Source organism: Sorex araneus, chromosome 3, assembly GCF_027595985.1.
Source record: "Sorex araneus isolate mSorAra2 chromosome 3, mSorAra2.pri, whole genome shotgun sequence".
NCBI classification, from domain to species: Eukaryota; Metazoa; Chordata; class Mammalia; order Eulipotyphla; family Soricidae; genus Sorex; species Sorex araneus.
In genome coordinates, this window is record NC_073304.1 from 175,785,217 (window position 1) to 175,802,488 (window position 17,272).

Here is a 17,272-nt window from a genome sequence, read left to right on the forward strand (position 1 = left end):
GGTTGGAGGGATCATTCAGGAGGGAAATGTGTGCTAAAAGTAGACAAAGGACCAAACGTGATGGCCTCTCAGTATCTGTACTGCAAACCATAATGCCCAAAAGTAGAGAAAAAGTGTAGGGGAAATTGTCATAGAGACAGGGGGAGGGTTAGAAAGAGAGGGAGGGGTAAACTGGGGACACTGGTGGTGGAAGATGTGCACTGGTGGAGGGATGGGTGTTTGACAATTGTATGACTGAAACTCAATCATGAAAGCTTATAACTGTATCTCACAGTGATTCAATAAAAGAAGGAAAGAAAGAAAGAAAGAAAGAAAGAAAGAAAGAAAGAAAGAAAGAAAGAAAGAAAGAAAGAAAGAAAGAAAGAAAGAAAGAAAGAAAGAAAGAAAGAAAGAAAAAGAAGGAAGGAAGGAAGGGAAGGAAGGAAAAAGAAAAGGCATGAGGGGTACGTGGCTGTTCCCTTCTGACTGAAAGGGGCAGTGTTGTTCCTCGAGGGTCAACCAAGAACCCTCCCCAGGGACGTGACAGCCCATGACTTCTGCCCACAGTGCCGACTCCACCAGGAGGGCCCTGCCAGCCGCTGCTTTCACATTTCTCAGACACTAAGTGGTAGGTTGCCCTGGTACAAAGAGGCACCCTCTGGGAATTGGAGGAGATGCCACCTTGAAATTGGAACCTAGGGGTGCTGTGACAGGGAATAAAGCGTCTAATGGAATGGGCCACATAGCACCTGAACCCAGAAATAAAAGGACCAAGTAAATCCCAATAATAAAAACAACAACAACAATAATAATAGACCAAGACACTGATCCTGAAAAATTCATAACCCCACTGAAGATTCTGAACATCTTCCCCCAGACAGATTCTAGCTGTCAAGGTCTGAAAAGGTTATTTGCAAGCTGGTTTTGCGGAGCCCATTCCAGTCTGGCGCTTATGCTCAAATCCTGCGCGAAACAACCCAGCAGACGTGCTGCCCGTGTCTAGAGGTCTGATCTGAATGCCCCCGGGGGCGGGAAAGCTGTGTCTCCCAGGAAACTTTCTGCAGAGTCTCCGCAGCCAGGAGCCCACTTGCTCACCCGTGCATGGCTGGATCTCAGCGGCCTGGACTCTGCGACCGCTTGCTTCCTGCTCTCGAAGGAGTCACCCCAGCTGTCCTGGGTGGTCGGCCAGGGTGCTCCCGTCAGAACCTTCTCCTCTCTTCCCTGAGCGCCCCCTCAGCAGAGACTTCTGACAGAACACACCACCTTCTCTCTCTACGCAACCAGGGCTGTGCCACACAAAAACTAATCAAGGACGTCTCCAGTGCCATCTGTGCTCGACCCGGAGAGGGAGCGGGCAGGGTCACCGGAGGGGCTTGTGTGCCAGATGGTGACCTGCTCCTGCTGCCCAGCCCAGACACTCGTCTCTCCGCCATGTCTGCCCCCCGCCCCAGGCTCCCGGGTTCCCGCTGCTATGAACCCCCGCCCACCAGCTTCAGGATGCTCTTCCCCCATCCCAGAGAACCTTCCAGGGCAGACAACAGGAAGTGGAAGTTAGGCTCACAGGGAAATGGTCTTTCCTGGGGGGCCGGGGGGTGAGGGCTGGAGCACTTCTGAAAGTGTTCACAGGAAGTGTTCATCTAAAACCCATTGTCGGGGCTGGAGCAATAGCACAGCGGGTAGGGCGTTTGCCTTGCACGCGGCCAACCCGGTTTGATTCCCAGAATCCCATATAGTCCCCTGAGCACCGCCAGGAGTAATTCCTGAGTACATGAGCCAGGAGTAACCCCTGTGCATCGCCAGGGTGTGACCCCCCCCCAAAAAAAAAACATTGTCACTGTCACCGTTGCTCATTGATTTGCTCAAGCAGGCACTAGTAACATCTCCATTGTGAGACTCGTTGTTACTGTTTTTGGCATATCGAATACACCGCGGGTAGCTTGCCAGGCTCTGCCGTGTGGGCGGGATACTCTCCGTAGCTTGCCGGGCTCTCTGAGACGGAGAAATTGAACCCTGGTCAGCCGTGTGCAAGGCAAACGCCCTACCCGCTGTGCTATTGCTCCAGCCCTCTAAAACCCATACATTTAAAAAAATATGAATATGGATTAGTCACACGTTTGGGGATGTGGCTGATTCATTCCAGTACACTGGCCTCACTGTCTCTTCCATCGTGCCGCAGCCCCGCCCTTCCCAGCACCCAGCGCCGAGTTTCTGCTGGGGGAAAGGAGGGTGTTCCAAGGGAAGGTCCTTCCTGGTGCTCCAAAGTGAGTGCTCCCGGATCTCAGGCAAAGCTCTTCCTCCCTCCCATCCAGCACAAAGCCTACGGGTCTGATCCTTTAAACTTCGGGGAAGTGGGCTTTGGAAAGCAGTAATTTGCTTCCTTCTCTTCCCTGGAAACCCCAAACCCTGTCCTGTCTGGGGGCTTCCTCACTGCTGTTTGGTTTTGCTCAGAAAACACATCAGGTCCTGGCTGGGCTCGGGGTTGCAGGGCTAGAGCCCCTCCCTTGCCTTACTATGCACAGTCCCAGCAGTCGAAGCAAAACTATGTCTATCTCGTCTCTTGACAAAAGATATGTGAACAGCATCGGGGTTAAGGCGCTCACTTGCATTCGACTGAGCCTGGTTCGATTCCCGCCACCCCATCATCCCTGGAGAATATCTGGGACAGCCCTGTAGGCCCCCAAGCAAGCACCAGCAGCACAGGAGCTGAACAACATGGAATCCTGGGCCTGGAAGGGAATCACCAGCTCAGTTGGCCAAGAACTCACGGTGGGGGTGGGGGGGGAGTTGGGTCCTTCACCATGAGGGAGGCCCCCCAAAAGAAAAGGGCAAAAGATTTGAATGGGCACTTCACTAAAAACACACACGGGTTTTAAATCAGTATATGAAAAGATCAATATCAAATGTTCTCAAGGAAATGCAAAAATTAAACCCAAAATTAGATACCACTGTATACTTCTGAGAACAACGAACGTGAGAAAAGTCTCATGGAAAGTGTTGGCGTGGATGTGCACCGATTCTGCCTCACACTGGAGACAGCTCGGCAGCTATTTCAAACGTAAAACATATATTTACCCCATGTCCCAGACAGTTCATCACATGATTTCACTCAAGGAGCGAAGACATATGACCTGCAAAAGGACCTGCACAAAAATGTCCCCAATGACTTTATTTGCAAGATTCAAAAACTGAAAGGCACCAAGATGTTTACTGACAGGTGAATGAATAAGCTAATGGGGACAGATGGGTGTGGCCTGACCAGCCCGTGGACAGTACTGTGGACAAAGAGCTAAATAATTGCACTGAGCTTTCAAGGGCCCAGTTCAAAAACAAGGAAAGAAAAGAAAAAAGAAAAAGAACATGCCCTATGATTCCAATGATATCAAATTCTAGAAAATGCAAACTAATCAGCAGTGTCAGAAAGCAGGGGAGTGATTATCTAGAGATTAGGGGGTGATGGACTGTGGAAGATTCTGCATGTGGTGATGGTTTCATAATGGACTCCCTTGTCAACACCATCGAATCACACCTCTTAATAGGTGTCACTTCTTGTGCACCAGTTCTCCTTCAATACATCTGTGAGAAAGAACAAAAAGACCAAAAACTAAAATAGTAACGCATCACGATCGAGTTGGATTTATCGCCAGAACGCAAGGTGGGGTTTAACTGTTAAAAATAAATTCATGTAACTCATCACGCTAGCATAATAAACGGGAAAATGATATAATCATCTCAATAGAGGCAGGAAACAGAGATAATTCCTTCTCGGAGAGAAAACATGCCCCAATCAAGAGCCATCAGCCTCCGGGAGCATAAAGCATAATGAAGGTGTGAAAAAGCAAAGGCCCAGGAGGTGAGCGGACGAGAAAGCAAAAAGAGAAGATGGGAAAAGACTCTTGGCAGGAACCAAAGGAGTCACATACAGAAGAGAAAGAGAGGCGGGATAGATTTGGGATGTCTTAGAGCAACTGAAAACCGGATTCTGAGAAAGTGCAGTAATGGGGCAAAGAGAGAGGACAGGGAGTGATGGGGCACATTTCTGCCACCACGTATGGTGCCACACCCGACACCACCAAGAGTGATCCCTAAGCACCGCAGGGGGTGTCCCCCCAAATTAAAAAAAGAAAGGTAGGGGGCATCTGGAGAGATAGGACAGCCCATAGGGTACTTGCCCTGCACTCCGCCTACTTGGGTTCGATCCCTGGCACCCCTTCTGGTCCCCTGAGCTCCACAGAGTCAAGAATATACAGCATTCCCCCAGCCAAACAGGGAATCCAACCAGAGAGATAGAGACGTGGCAGTCTGGGGGCAGGAGCCGGCCAAGCCTCCAGGAAGGAGGGGAGGGGAGTCCACAGGGTCACGGCTGAACGAAAAGCAGAGATGGAAGATGCTAATTTGAATATTTTCAAAGAGTGAAATGAATTGGTAGGCTATTGGCTTTGTGAAATTCTACTCTGAAATGGTGAGTTCTCTCAGAGTGTGAATCACAGGGTCTCCTCCTGGCCAGGGTTTGGTTACGGGGTTTCAGCTGCCCACTGTCGTAAGTCTGAAAACACGATTGATGTACAGTGTGAGAAGCCTGTTACTTTGACCCCCGTCCAGGTCAGGATGGTTCTCTGATCAGTTATTGCATGGCTCTTGCTGTGAGCGATCAGCAGTATCAGGCAGGAATGTTTGGGTGTGGGGAACACAGCAGACAGTGACAGGGACTGCTGGATCGAACCCTGGAATATGGTCTTACAATTGGCCCCTGTAATGAACCATCTATAGGAAAATAAGCAAACGAAAACGGGAAACCCCTCACTCCAGTGAAACAAAAGCTTGTTCAAGAGAAAATATATTCATATAGAGCACTATAGGACTCAGAAGAAAATGTAATTACATAGGTACAAGAAAGATCAATATATATTTGTGACCGATTTCTCTATACTTTGAAGACAACCTACACTGGAAGGATTGTCTTCGAGGCATATTGGAAGTAGAAAAACGGATGAGATGGTATCGTCTCCCGCACAGAGTCAGCAGATGACAGGCAAAACTGTTCATTCTATTTCTCTATATCTTTTCTTTATTGTTCCTTAGGTAGCTACAATCAACTGGACTCCACGCCAGGCTGTTTTCACTTGGGGCGCCTTAGAGTAGGGCGGGTGAGAGCCCTCCCTGCCTCAAGGGACCCAGCCCCAGGCAGCCGACCTCCACTACCCAACTGCCGCCACACTCCAGGCTGCTTTCCGGACTGCAATGCAGCCGCGTGACACATTATAAGACACTTCCTACCCATTTTCCATAATTACCACACCATAATTGATGGAGTTCAGATAGTAGGCAACAAATCATAGAGTAACATATATTTATATATATGCATGTCTATATATTTATATATATACATACATACATATAGCTCTCAGAGAGCCCGGCAAGCTACCAAGAGTATCCCGCCCGCATGGGCAGAGCCTGGCAAGCTACCTGTGGCATATTCAATATGCCAAAAACAGTAACGGTAGGTCTCATTCCCCTGACCCTGAAAGAGCCTCCAATCATTGGGAAAGGCGAGTAAGGAAAGGCTGCTGAAATCTCAGGGCTGGGAGGAATAGAGACTTTACTGATGCCTGCTCAAGTAGATCGAGGAACAACGGGATGACAGAGATACAGAGATACAGGTAGTTACAGTAGCATTAAAGTTTATGGAATTCTTATTCAACACCCCCCATCATAACACCCACAACCCTCCACTCTATTAGCAGAGACTCTAAGAGCCCCGGCCTGCCAATTCTTTCCTCCCCTCAGCTCCCCGCACTGCGGCAGCTGGTTCTGTATCCGAATGCTAAGGGCCAGGACTGTTCATTTGCAGTGGCCAAAGCACTCCCGATAGAAATGTGTTATTGAGAAAACCGGAGCGCGAAGCCAAAGCTCCATCTTTGGAAAACACGTGTTGGCTAGACTGCCTTTATTTAAATCTTACATTTTTCAAGAACCATCATTTGACTTTTAAAACTATGTGCTTGTGTTACTTTGATTTTTTTTAATGCAAGACTGACTTTTGGGGTGATATTTCAACAACTTCTAGCACACTGACTGGCTGAAATGACATAAGAGCAAGCATGAGCAAGTTTGGGGATGAACATGGCGGGTCAGGCGGTTTCGCCAGGAGGGGACATGCCATGTGCCAAGGGCATCGGCGGCACGTCTCACAGAAATGACCCTGAGCACTGGCTAATCTTGCAAGTCATTTAAACGGGTTTAAACTGAGGTCAGCTAAGAGAGCTTCGATGGCAATGAATCCAGACTATAAAGCAGGATGAAATGAAACAGCCTCAATCCATCTGCTTTTGCTACCTTGCCCCTTTCCCATGGGTTAGATAAAAGAAATTCTACAAGGATTGAAGCTCAAGATCATTCTTCTCAGGCCAGTCCATCTTCCCTGAAATATGAACCCTCTTGAGGAGAATTTGAAAATGAAAATAAATTAGTCCTTCAGAAGGGCAGATGCTCTTAGAGGTCCTTCGGCTCACTCTACTATCTGTGTGTTAGAAGTATGGCAGCGGGAGGTGAGAGAGAGAAGGACCAGTATGACAATAATAGCTCAGAATGATCACCTGGACAAGAATTATGTATTAAAAGTAGATAAAAGGATTTTCTTGATAATCTTCCAGTATCAATAGTGCAAACCACAATGCCCAAAAGAAGAGAGAGAGAGAGAGAGAGAGAGAGAGAGAGAGAGAGGGAGGAGAGAGAGAGGGAGAAGGAGAGAGAGAGGGAAGAGAGAGAGAGAGGGGGGAGAGAGAGAGAGAGAGAAGAAAAGTCCCTGTCATAGAGGCAGGCAGGGGGTGGGGGATGAGGGGTGATGGGAGGGAACCTGGGGACACTGGCGCTGGGAAATATGCACTGGGGGAGGGATGAGTGTTGAAGTACTGTATGACTGGAATCCAATCATGAACAGCTTTGTAAGGGTCTATCTCACAGGGATTCAATTAAAAAGTTAAAATAAATAAGTAAATAATTAGGTAAAGGGATATTCCTGATAACCTTTCAGTATCGGTATTGCAAACCATAATGCCCAAAAGGAGAAAGAGGAGAGAGAGAGAGAGAGAGAGAGAGAGAGAGAGAGAGAGAGAGAGAGAGAGAGAGAGAGAGAAGCATGTGCTATAAAGGCACATAGAAGCAGCAGTGTGGGGTGGGGTCATTGGAGGGAAACTGGGGACACTGGTTGTTGATGGGAAATGTTCACTAGTGGAGGGATGGGTGTTGGGACACTGTATGTCTGAAACCTGATCACGAACAGCTTTGTAAGGGTCCAACTCACAGTGATTTAACAACAAATAAAAAAGAAGTGTGGCAGAGGGGATACCAAAGCCACCTGCCCTCAGCACAGGGATGGACCCGACTTCATTTCCATCATGACATTTGTTCCACTGGCCTCCATGTCACCTGCGTATTTCGAGTAAGTGCTCCACTCCACACATATTTGCTGTGCAAAGAAATACGAATCCAGGGCAGGACGGAGACAGACACGCCCACATCCACGCTGAATAGGTGGAGGGCAAAGTCCCCGTCCTCGCTCAGGGCCACACTGGGGACACCTGGAGCTTTTGAGTGTTTGGTTTACAAGTTTTCACAAGAGTTAAGAAGGATATAGAGCCGCCAATTCAACAAATCCGCCAACATCTGATCTCTCAGCTGTGCTATTTTGAGCAATGATCTATAGAAATATCACTCAGTAAGGGAAACCTGTCTCTTGTTCTTTCCTTGAACTCAACACTCAATAGATTATATCCACCTCCCTCCTACATTGCCTGAGCTCACAACCCTGCCTGTTTTTTTTTTTTTTTTTTTTTTTTAGCTTTTGGGTCACACCTGGCGATGCACAGGGATTATTCCTGGCTCTGCTCTCAGGAATTACTCCTGGCGGTGCTCAGGGGACCATATGGGATGCTGGGATTTGAACCCGGGTTGGCCGCGTGCAAGGCGAACGCCCTACCCGCTGTGCTATCGCTCCAGCCCCCTGTTTTTTTTTTTTTAAATAAAGAAAAGAAAAGTTAAATTTCTTTAAAAGGCAGAGATAGACTTTTAGGTAGACATCCGCCAACTAATTTACTTTTCTTAGGTGGGTTTAGGGACCCACGTAGATCTCCTAAAGAGTCCCTCCCCACAGCCTCTGCAAATAACCTGGAAGGAATTTTTTCTTTTTCTAATATTTTAATTCCCTCCCCCTTTTTTTCAAAAAATTATTTTGGGGTCACACCTGGTGGTGTGCAGGGCTGACTCCTGGCTCTGCACTCAGGAATCTCCTGGCGTGCTCAGACGATCCTTTAAGGAGTGCCAGGGATCCAACCTGGCTCAGCCGTGTGCCAGGCAAATACCCTACCCGCTGTACCAGAGTTCTGCCGCCCTCTTTATTTCCTGCAGCCCTTAAGCTACGTTCTTTGTCTGTCACCACAGACGCTCTGTTGAGCTTCAGGAAGAGACTTGCTCCCGTGGCACATCGACCTCACGGAGATCTGCACCCAAGCTCTGCCCACGAGCCGGGCCCAGCACGATGCATTAGCCCAGCCTGCAGCACCGTCTCTTTAGGGGACTGAGGCCTCTGAAGAGGATGGGAGATGACGCTTTTCAAACCGTTTGTCCTTGGAACCCAAAAGCCTGACTTTGCTCCCTTCCTCTGCGTCCACCCTTTTTTGCAGATACGCATCCCATTATTCCAAACCCCCGGGTGGTGCTGGATGTCCCCTCTCCTACCGTCCCTGAGCGACTGCCAGCCTGGCGGATGCCGTGGGGACGTGGGCTGAGTTCCTCGTGCTTCTCTCACCGGAACGCACACCTTCTCGTGCCCTGTGAAGTGTGTGCGTGTGCGTGTGCGTGTGGAGGCGGGGGGGGGGCGGGGGGACAGAGGTACCTCAGTGTCGGAGCTGTTGTCGTTCAGAGCCTCGACGTGTGGGTCCCGCCAGTCTTCTGAGAGTAAAGGGATGTAATTGTCCGTCAGAGCGCCCCAAACCCTATGAACAAAGAGCAGCTCTCATCAGCGCACATCTGGGCCGGCCCCGCCCCGAGGAAGGAAGAGCCGGGCCAGGGAAGAGAGAGGCCTCTGTGTGCGCCAGGCTGAGATCATCTGCCTTCCAGCATGAGGCCCGGCTGCCTGGAGACCGCATGAGAGGCGCTACCGGGAGAGAAAGGGCCCCCCCGCGCGCCAGAGAAGACATTCCAGCCCCACCCAGAATCTCGCCTCGTCAGCACAGAAAATGTCTTGGAAACCGACTCTGCCCTCATCCAAAAGTGTCTCATAAACCTAAGCAACAGCCTCTAGGGGGGTCCGGAGAGAGAGAAAGCTGAGGGGTGAAAGCACTGGCGTTACACACAGTGGACCCTGGACCAATCCCGGACAAAGCATATGTCCCCCAAGCACTCCCAGGAGTGGTCCCTGAGCACAGAGCCAGGAGTACGTCCCGAGCACCACGAGGTGTGGCCCCAAAACCAAAAACGCTAAGCAAAAGAAAAGTTAAGTCAAGAATTAACTCCTTAGGGGCTGGAGAGATAGCACAGCGGGTAGGGCGTTTGCCTTGCACGCGGCCGACCCGGGTTCAAATCCCAGCATCCCATATGGTCCCCTGAGCATGGCCAGGGGTAATTCCTGAGTGCAGAGCCAGGAGTAACCCCTGTGCATCGCCGGGTGTGACCCAAAAAGCAAAAAAAAAAAAAAAAAAGAATTAACTCCTTAACCTCTAGTGGGGAAGGAGCTAATGCCAACACTGATAACTATAAATGCTCACTTGTTTTCCAGAGTGTTCTAGGGGGTCCACAGACCCAAGCTCCCTCCCCTGAGATGCAGAATCTGGGTGTCCTGCACGAACAGCGCGGGCACTCTAAGGCCAGGAGAGGAAGCACTAACCCAACCTCTGGCCACAGAACTTGCTTCCAGTGGGGAAGATCAGGTCCCTCTTTTTAAAAAAAAGCACATTTTTCTTTAATTTGGACAAGTGCAGTATAAGAAAGGATGTTCCCTAATTCTTCATGCTCAATTCATTTCATTTAGAAAGATTCCTTTGGGGGAACAAAAGTGGGGAGCAGGGGTGGGTGGAGGCGGCTTGGGGATGAACAGATGCAGAGAGAGGAAAATGAGTTAACCAGGCAACACGGGCTGAGAGTTGATCAAAAACCAGATTCCTAGAACAATGTCGCCAGGAAAAGAGTGAAATGGAATTAAAGCCAGGCTTCTGTGGCAGCTCCTCCAGGTGCCCACTGGGGCCAGCCAGGCTGTGGGAGGTATGTGTGGGCTGGGGGTATGGCTCAGTGGTCAAGAGCACTGTCTATACACTGACACGCTTAGTTCAGTCCCTGGGGAGGGAATACACGCGTGTGGGTGTGGGTGTGGCCCCAAAACTCAAAAAGTTAAGCAAAAGAAACACCCACTTAAGCAGTCAAGAATTAACTCCTTGGGGCCCAAGCAATAGCACAGTGGGTAGGGCATTTATCTTGCACATGGCCAACCCAGGTTTAGTCCCCGGCATCCCATATGGTCCCCCAAGCATCGCCAGAAGTAATTCCTGAGCACAGAGCCAGGAGTAACCCCTGAGCATTGCTGGGTGTGACCCAAAAAGCAAATTAAATAAATAAATTCTTAACCTCTAGTGTGAGTAAGGAGCTGATGCCAACACGGAAAATTATAAATGCTCACTTATTTTCCAGAGTGTTCTAGGGGGTCCACAGACCCAAGCTCACACATGCGCACGCACACAAACACACACACACACATACAAACACACACACACAGTGTGTTTTCTTAGATAGATGAGAAATAATATGCATGCATATCTTTCCCTGAAGGTACCGGTATCAAACCCAGAGCCTCGGACCCAGGAGACAGCTCAGAGGACTGGAGGGCCGGATCTGCATGTGGGAACCTCGGGTTCCATCCCTCCACCACCAGAGTGGCCTCGATCACTTCAGTCTGGTCCAGTAACCACAAAAAGAGCCAGAGCCTTCCACAGCCAGGCCGGTGACGGCTCCACCGCTGAGCTGCAGCCCTGACCCAAGTCATCTCTGAAAACGAAATAAAATTGCATCCTATAGCTCGGACATGACAAAATACAGTACCACATGCTGAAAAACACTGTCCAGAGCACAGACGCTTGGAGATGAGGCGGCCCTGCTGGGCAGAGGGTGAGCCACGGGGAGGAGCGCAGGAATGCGCAGGACGCTCGCAGGCATGGAGGAGAGAGGCTCCCAGTGCTCCGTGCACACTAGCACCCGCAGTGACACACGTCAAAGGAACAGAGGGCCAATGTCATGGCTGTGCTGGGCTGCTGCTGATCCACCGTCTTCCTACTGCGACAGGAAAGTGTCTCTGAGGACCCCCAGAGGTGGTTCGACGGGGTTCGGTGGGATTTCAGAGCAGGGTGCTCACCCAGCCTCCGTCATGCCAGAGAGGGCCTGGCTGATCCAAGCACCCAAATCCAGGTGTCCCCAGCACCCTGAAGCTGGGGCCAGTGTGACACACCCACGCCAAGGTCATGGCCAAACTGCTCCCAACCCTCCTTCCATCTGGGGTTACTTTCCCGTGCTCCAGTTCTGATCAGCCTGTCCCAGGAGCCGTGAGACTCAAACAAGCAGGAGCTTCCTGCAACCCCCTAGGTGGGGCAGCCAGGGAGCGTTGGGGCCACTGAGGACTCACCAGTGACCTTGAAATGGTCCCCCTGGAAAGGACAGCACTTGGGGGGCACAGCCTTTCCCTGCTCAGCCTTCACTCACCCCTCAGGGCTTCATCTTCCACTTCTGGGGGTTTTCTGTTTGCTTCTTTTGGGGGGGCGACACCCAGCTGTACTCAGGGGTTACTCCAGGTAGGACGTAGGAAACCAAATGGGGGTACCAGGGATCGGGTCTGGGTCAACCACATGCAAGGCAAGTGTCCCACCCACTGTACTATCTCCCTGGCCTCTAATTCTAGATATTTTGGGAGCCACACCCAGGTGTGCAGAGGTTACTCCTGGCTCTGCACTCAGGAATTACTCCTGGCAGGGCTCGGGGGATTATCTGGGATGCCAGGGATCAAACCTGGCTTGTCCACACGCAGGGCAAACACCCTTCCCACTGCCCTCTAGCCACTCTGGCCCCAATTCTAGATTTTTAATGCCATATCCCTAACCCTTTCCTCCTGGGGAGGGGGGAGAGCTCTCAACTCACCCCCTAATCCTTCATCTTCCGTCCAGCTGTCTGCCTCCTTTCTGATATAGTTTTCATCCTTCAAGGCCTGTAAATAACGGGTTTTGTCTGGGGGCCACCACCAATGGCGCTTGGGGTCTACTCCTCACTCTGGGTCACTCCCAGCAGTGTGTGGGCGACCAGGTGAAACTGGGGTTCGAACCTGCAGATCCGTGCTCCAGCCCAGCAAGCCAGTGCTCCCATAAACAACCGGGAAGGAAGAGCCGCTCTCGTCTCTCAGTGGTCACTCACTGTCCTTTGTGTCCATCTAATAAGAACAAGGGTGACCAGTACTGACCGAGCACTGACCGAGTGCTGACCGGAAGCCAGGCATTGTTTTAAAGCCCATGCGGATGCCTCCCCTCATCCTCCCAAGTACATCAGGCCGGGGAGAGCTGGGTCTGGGTGACAGGCAGGGTCGTGGGGCCGTGTCAGTGTCCCCGCTGGGGGTTGCTGGAGGTGGGGTGTGCACCCGGGCGCGATAGATCTGGAGCATCCTCTGTCCATCTGCTTAGTCGTTCTAGGCCTCAGCTCAGAGACACGCTGGAAGGGCTGGAGCACAGGCTGCATGCGAGGCCCAGGGGATCCGTCCCCTGCACCGCGGGGTCAAAAATAAAATAGCTCCTTAGGAAAACCTGTGTCTACACTACTCGTGACTCTGTGCTCCCTCGGGCCTGCGAAAGCAGGAGAGGCAGGGGCAGTGAGAAGCCCGCTGGTTCAGCCCGGCTTGCTGGCCCACGCGTGTCGAGTGAATTGCAAATGCAGGGCTCTGGCGGGAAGGAAGAGAGGGAGGGGCCGGGATCCCGGCGAGGGGCCTTCTTGGAATGGTGGACACCTGCTGCAAGTGCCCCCAAGATATGTCTGCTGTTCCTCCGGCCGGGGAACAGACGCACCCTGAAAGCTGCTCAGAGAACTGAGAGGAAACAGGTCCCCCCGACTCCTGGCCTCAGGCTGCCCTGGCACCCGCGGCCCAGCCTGCTCTGTCCAGAGAGGAAAGGTGCAGAGCGCACTGGGCCCACTGAGGCAACTGAGCGGGCCGAGAGGGCTGGAAAGACTCAGCCCAAGCTGTGCTGTGTCGTGTTGTGCTGTGTGTGCTATGCTGTGTTGGCTGGAGCTCCCAACTCAGCCATCACGGCCACATGAACTTTGTTCCGGGGGCCGGGCAGGTAGTTCAAAGAGCCGGGGCACTTGACTGGCACACACGGGCCCAGGGTTCGATCCCTGACACTGCATTGTCTTACCGTTGCACCACTGGTAGGCAAAAAAAAATACCTAAACAAAAAACTTTTTGCAAGCTGGAGTGAAAGCACAGCGGGTAGGGCGTTTGCCTTACATGCAGCCAACCCGGGTTCGATTCCCAGCATCCCATATGGTCCCCCAAGCACCACCAGGAGTAATTCCTGAGTGCATGAGCCAGGAGTAACCCCTGTGCATTGCCAGGTATGACCCAAAAAGAAAAAAAAGAAAAAACCTCTTCACTATAAGACACACACACACACACACACACACACACACACACACACACACACACACACACAGAGCTGCTTATTCCATTTCCAACTTGCAGGCATTCACTAAATTTCCTCTGGGCTGGCTTCCGCCCAGGCCCAAGGTTTTGCTGGTGTCCGGTGGAGCCAGCTTCCGCCCGCAAATGTGCATTAACCTCGTGCACTTTTGCAGTTAGTACTTAGAATTTCAGCACATCCACGACTTTCAGCTTTCTGAGATTCTTCCAAGCGCTTCGATAGAGTCGATGCTCTCTCTGCCTTCCCTGTGGGAAACCAAACGGCTCATCAGGAAATCATCCACGTTCTGACAATCCCGCGGTCCGCCAGCTTCTCTGATGTTTCGCCATTCGCTCATCCCCCCACACTGACCGCTGGCCGTTCGGTCACTGTCTGGTCTCTCAGGATCCCAGTGGCTCTGTCATGGAGGAAACTGTCCCGGTTCTCCCACGGTTGATCCCTCTGTCTCCAGGATGTGTGAAGAGCTGGGAGGATCCTTGTTTTCTTGGCAGTAGGCAAGACACTGTCCAGTCTCTTTCTGTGATGGCCCCTATAAGGCTGGCCTCCAGTCCAACTCTTTGGGGGATATCGGGGCCCACACCCAGCAGGGTGCAGGGCTAACTCCTGCCTCTGCTCTCAGGGATCACTCCTGGCAGCCTCAAGGGACCCCACGGGACGCTGCGATCAAATCCGGCTCTGCCACATTCAAGGCAAACACCGTCCCCACTGTGCTCTCTCTCCAGCCCCCCACCCCCAGAACCAACTCTGATGACAATGAAAGGTCACACAGAGGCAAAGAAGAGATTCTGAAAATTTTTCTAAATTTGAAAGTAGAAAACAGGGCAGAGAGCGGACAGCAGGGGAGGCTCTGGTTCACTCTGACCCAGGTTCAAACCCTGGCACCAGATGTAGTCAGTCTTCTCAGCACGGCCAGGAGTGACCCCTGAGTACAGAGCCAGAGGTAGCCCCTGAGCTCTGCCAGGTGTTACCCCCAAACCAGAAATTACCGGAAAGATCAAATAGAAGGAAAATAACATTTAAATAGAAAGTTTTCAAAACAGGAAATACACATTCAAATCTCTCATTTTGGACACCTCGAATTTCCACCCCCTGACAAATCTGAGACCGGAGTCCCTTCGGTCAGCTCCCTGTCCACCGAACAGTTCCAAACGAGAACTCAAGAAATCAAAATTTCAAAGGGGCGCCGCATTTGCTTTAAGACTTGTAGCACTCTGGAAGACTTTCCATTGGCCAAGAATTCTACTGCTTTGCTTTTATGCTTTCATTATTTAGCTCTAAGTTACCCCAGACATTTAAAAAAAATTATTAATGAATCACCGTGAGGTACAGTTACAGACTTAAAAACTTTCATGCTTGCGTTTCAGTCATATACTGGTCAAGTACCCATCCCTTTACCAGTGCCCATTTTCCATCACCAATGGCCCCAGCATCCCTCCCACCACCCCCACCCTGACCCCTCCACTCCACCCCACCTCTGTGGCAGGGCATTCACTTTTGCTCTCTCTCTCCTTTTGGGTGTTGTGGTTTGCAGTAGAGGTATTAAGTGGCCATCATGTTCGGTCTATAGTCTACTTTCTGCATCTCCCCTCCTGAGCGGGCCCTCCTAGCACCCTTTACTTGGTGGTCCCTTCTCTATCTGAGCTGCCTTTTCCCCCAGCATGCAAGGCCAGCTTCTAAGCTGTGGAGTAATCCTCCTGGTACTTATCTCTACTGTACCCCCAGACATTATCTCGATGGTCATGGGCAAACTCTCACTCCGGCCCTGAAACCGAGGCTCCTCCTGACAGAACTCGAGTCAGGCTTGGGAGAGACACGGCCGGGCCAGCGTCAACTCTCTGTCCCTTTATTCCCTCACAACTGGACAGCTGAACTCTCTGGCCGGCAGTCCCTAAGAGAGTGTGTACTTTCCTTCTGGGTTTTATTTGAGAGTGTAAAGCTTGCGGTCCACACAGGCCGAGAGAGGCCTTTCTCTGTCCATTTCTCGGTGCCCAGATTATTCCTCCTCCACCGTCCCCCAGTCACACTTGATCTTGGGAACCAGCCAACCTTTGGTCTTTTCGCTGAGGCAGCCAATGAGGCGGGCAAGGCAGAAAGAAATCACGGGAGAAGCCGCATAATCCTGAGTGACGGTGATTAACATTAAGTGGCGTCTGCTAATGTGTTCCAGGCGCGGGAGCACCTGCTCCAGAGGTCTTCATCCTTAATGAGGCGGGGCAGCGGGGCACGCGAGACAGCCCAGGAATGATTTGTTGGAAGCCAAAGGAACTGGACGCATCTTAAAACGTCATTTTCGAAGCACTGCCTGGGTGAGGCACGGAATTAGGTTCTTGAAAGTCCTTAGCTCCGCTCCATCAAGATCGAGCTCTGAAGGTTTCAAAGATGAGGACCCACGCAGTCAAGGAGAGTTAAGTGACTAGCCCAAGGTCACACCGTGAGTTAGCGAGAGTCCGACAATTAGAATTCATCGTCTTTGTATTTCTAGTTCATTGCCTGCAGCAATAAACTGAGTGGAAAAATACTCTGTAGAATAAAGCCCCAGAGTCGTTCCCTCCCCCCCAACCTTTTTTTTTTTTTTTCCACTTCAAGGAGTTGAACAAATTATCCCAGGCTCGGAATCTGAAAAAGAGTCCACTGGAAATTTAAAATGGAACGAGGCACAGAGCCCGCAGTGGTGGTGGCGCCAGTCAGTACAGAGAAATGGCCCTGCGGAGCACGGCCTGCGGGAGCAGTGATTTGAAAGAGAAGAAGACCAGAAACGCTTGCCGGGTGCCTGCCAGGCCAGCTACCGCTGCTCATCCGACTCATTCAACAGTCAACGTTCTGTTCAAATAGCGTCGGCCCAGTCGGCCCACTCGCTCCACACCAGTGCGTCGTGACCCGGCGGGCAGGATGGTGAGACGGACACATCCGCAGCCCTGCAGGCACAGAGCTACAGCCTTCCATTCATCAGAGAGCAAGGCTGCCCGCCACAGCCGGGTCCATCCTCCAGGCCATGCCTCTCACCCATGCATTTATGGGCATCTCTGCCCGGTCATCCACAAAAAGAGAAACCAGGAGGTGGAGACACAGTACAGGTAAGAGGCTGGCCTTCCCCGCGCTGACCTGGGTTTGATTCCCAGCACCCATACAGTCCCCCCAACCCCATCAGGAGTGAGCCCTAAGCTCAAGTACTACTGGGTGTGTTACCCCCGACTCCCGCAATAAAGAAAGGAAAAAAGAGAGAGAGAAACCAAAAGCACAGCTGATGCTAAGTTCCATTACCAAGTACTTTGCAAGGCAAGCACCTTAACCCAGCGCTGGGCTTCTCTCCCTGGCTCTATGCTCAAGGATCATTCCGGGCGGGGACTTGGGGGATCATTTGGAATGGCGGAGATTGAGCCCAGGTCCACCACAGGCAGAGGGGAAATTGCTTTGAGTGCAGCTGACCCCAGTTTGATCCCTGGCACCACCACACAGTCCCTGGAGCACTGCTGAGAGCAACTCTTAAGCACAGAGTCAAGAGTGGGTCCACCAAATCCACCAGATTCTACACAAAAACCAAAAAGGAATAAAGGAGGGAGGGAGATAGGGAGAGGGAG

At 51.4% G+C, this 17,272-nt stretch overlaps 1 protein-coding gene across 1 annotated transcript in view; it reads right to left on the reverse strand.

The window, feature by feature from the left end:
* Positions 1-17,272, reverse strand: part of FEZ1 (fasciculation and elongation protein zeta 1) — a 39,196-nt gene that overhangs the window by 12,052 nt on the left and 9,872 nt on the right. The window contains exon 3 of the mRNA XM_055131400.1: positions 8,870-8,969. Within this exon, the coding sequence (XP_054987375.1) occupies positions 8,870-8,969 (100 nt within the window). The remainder of the gene's footprint in view (positions 1-8,869; positions 8,970-17,272) is intronic.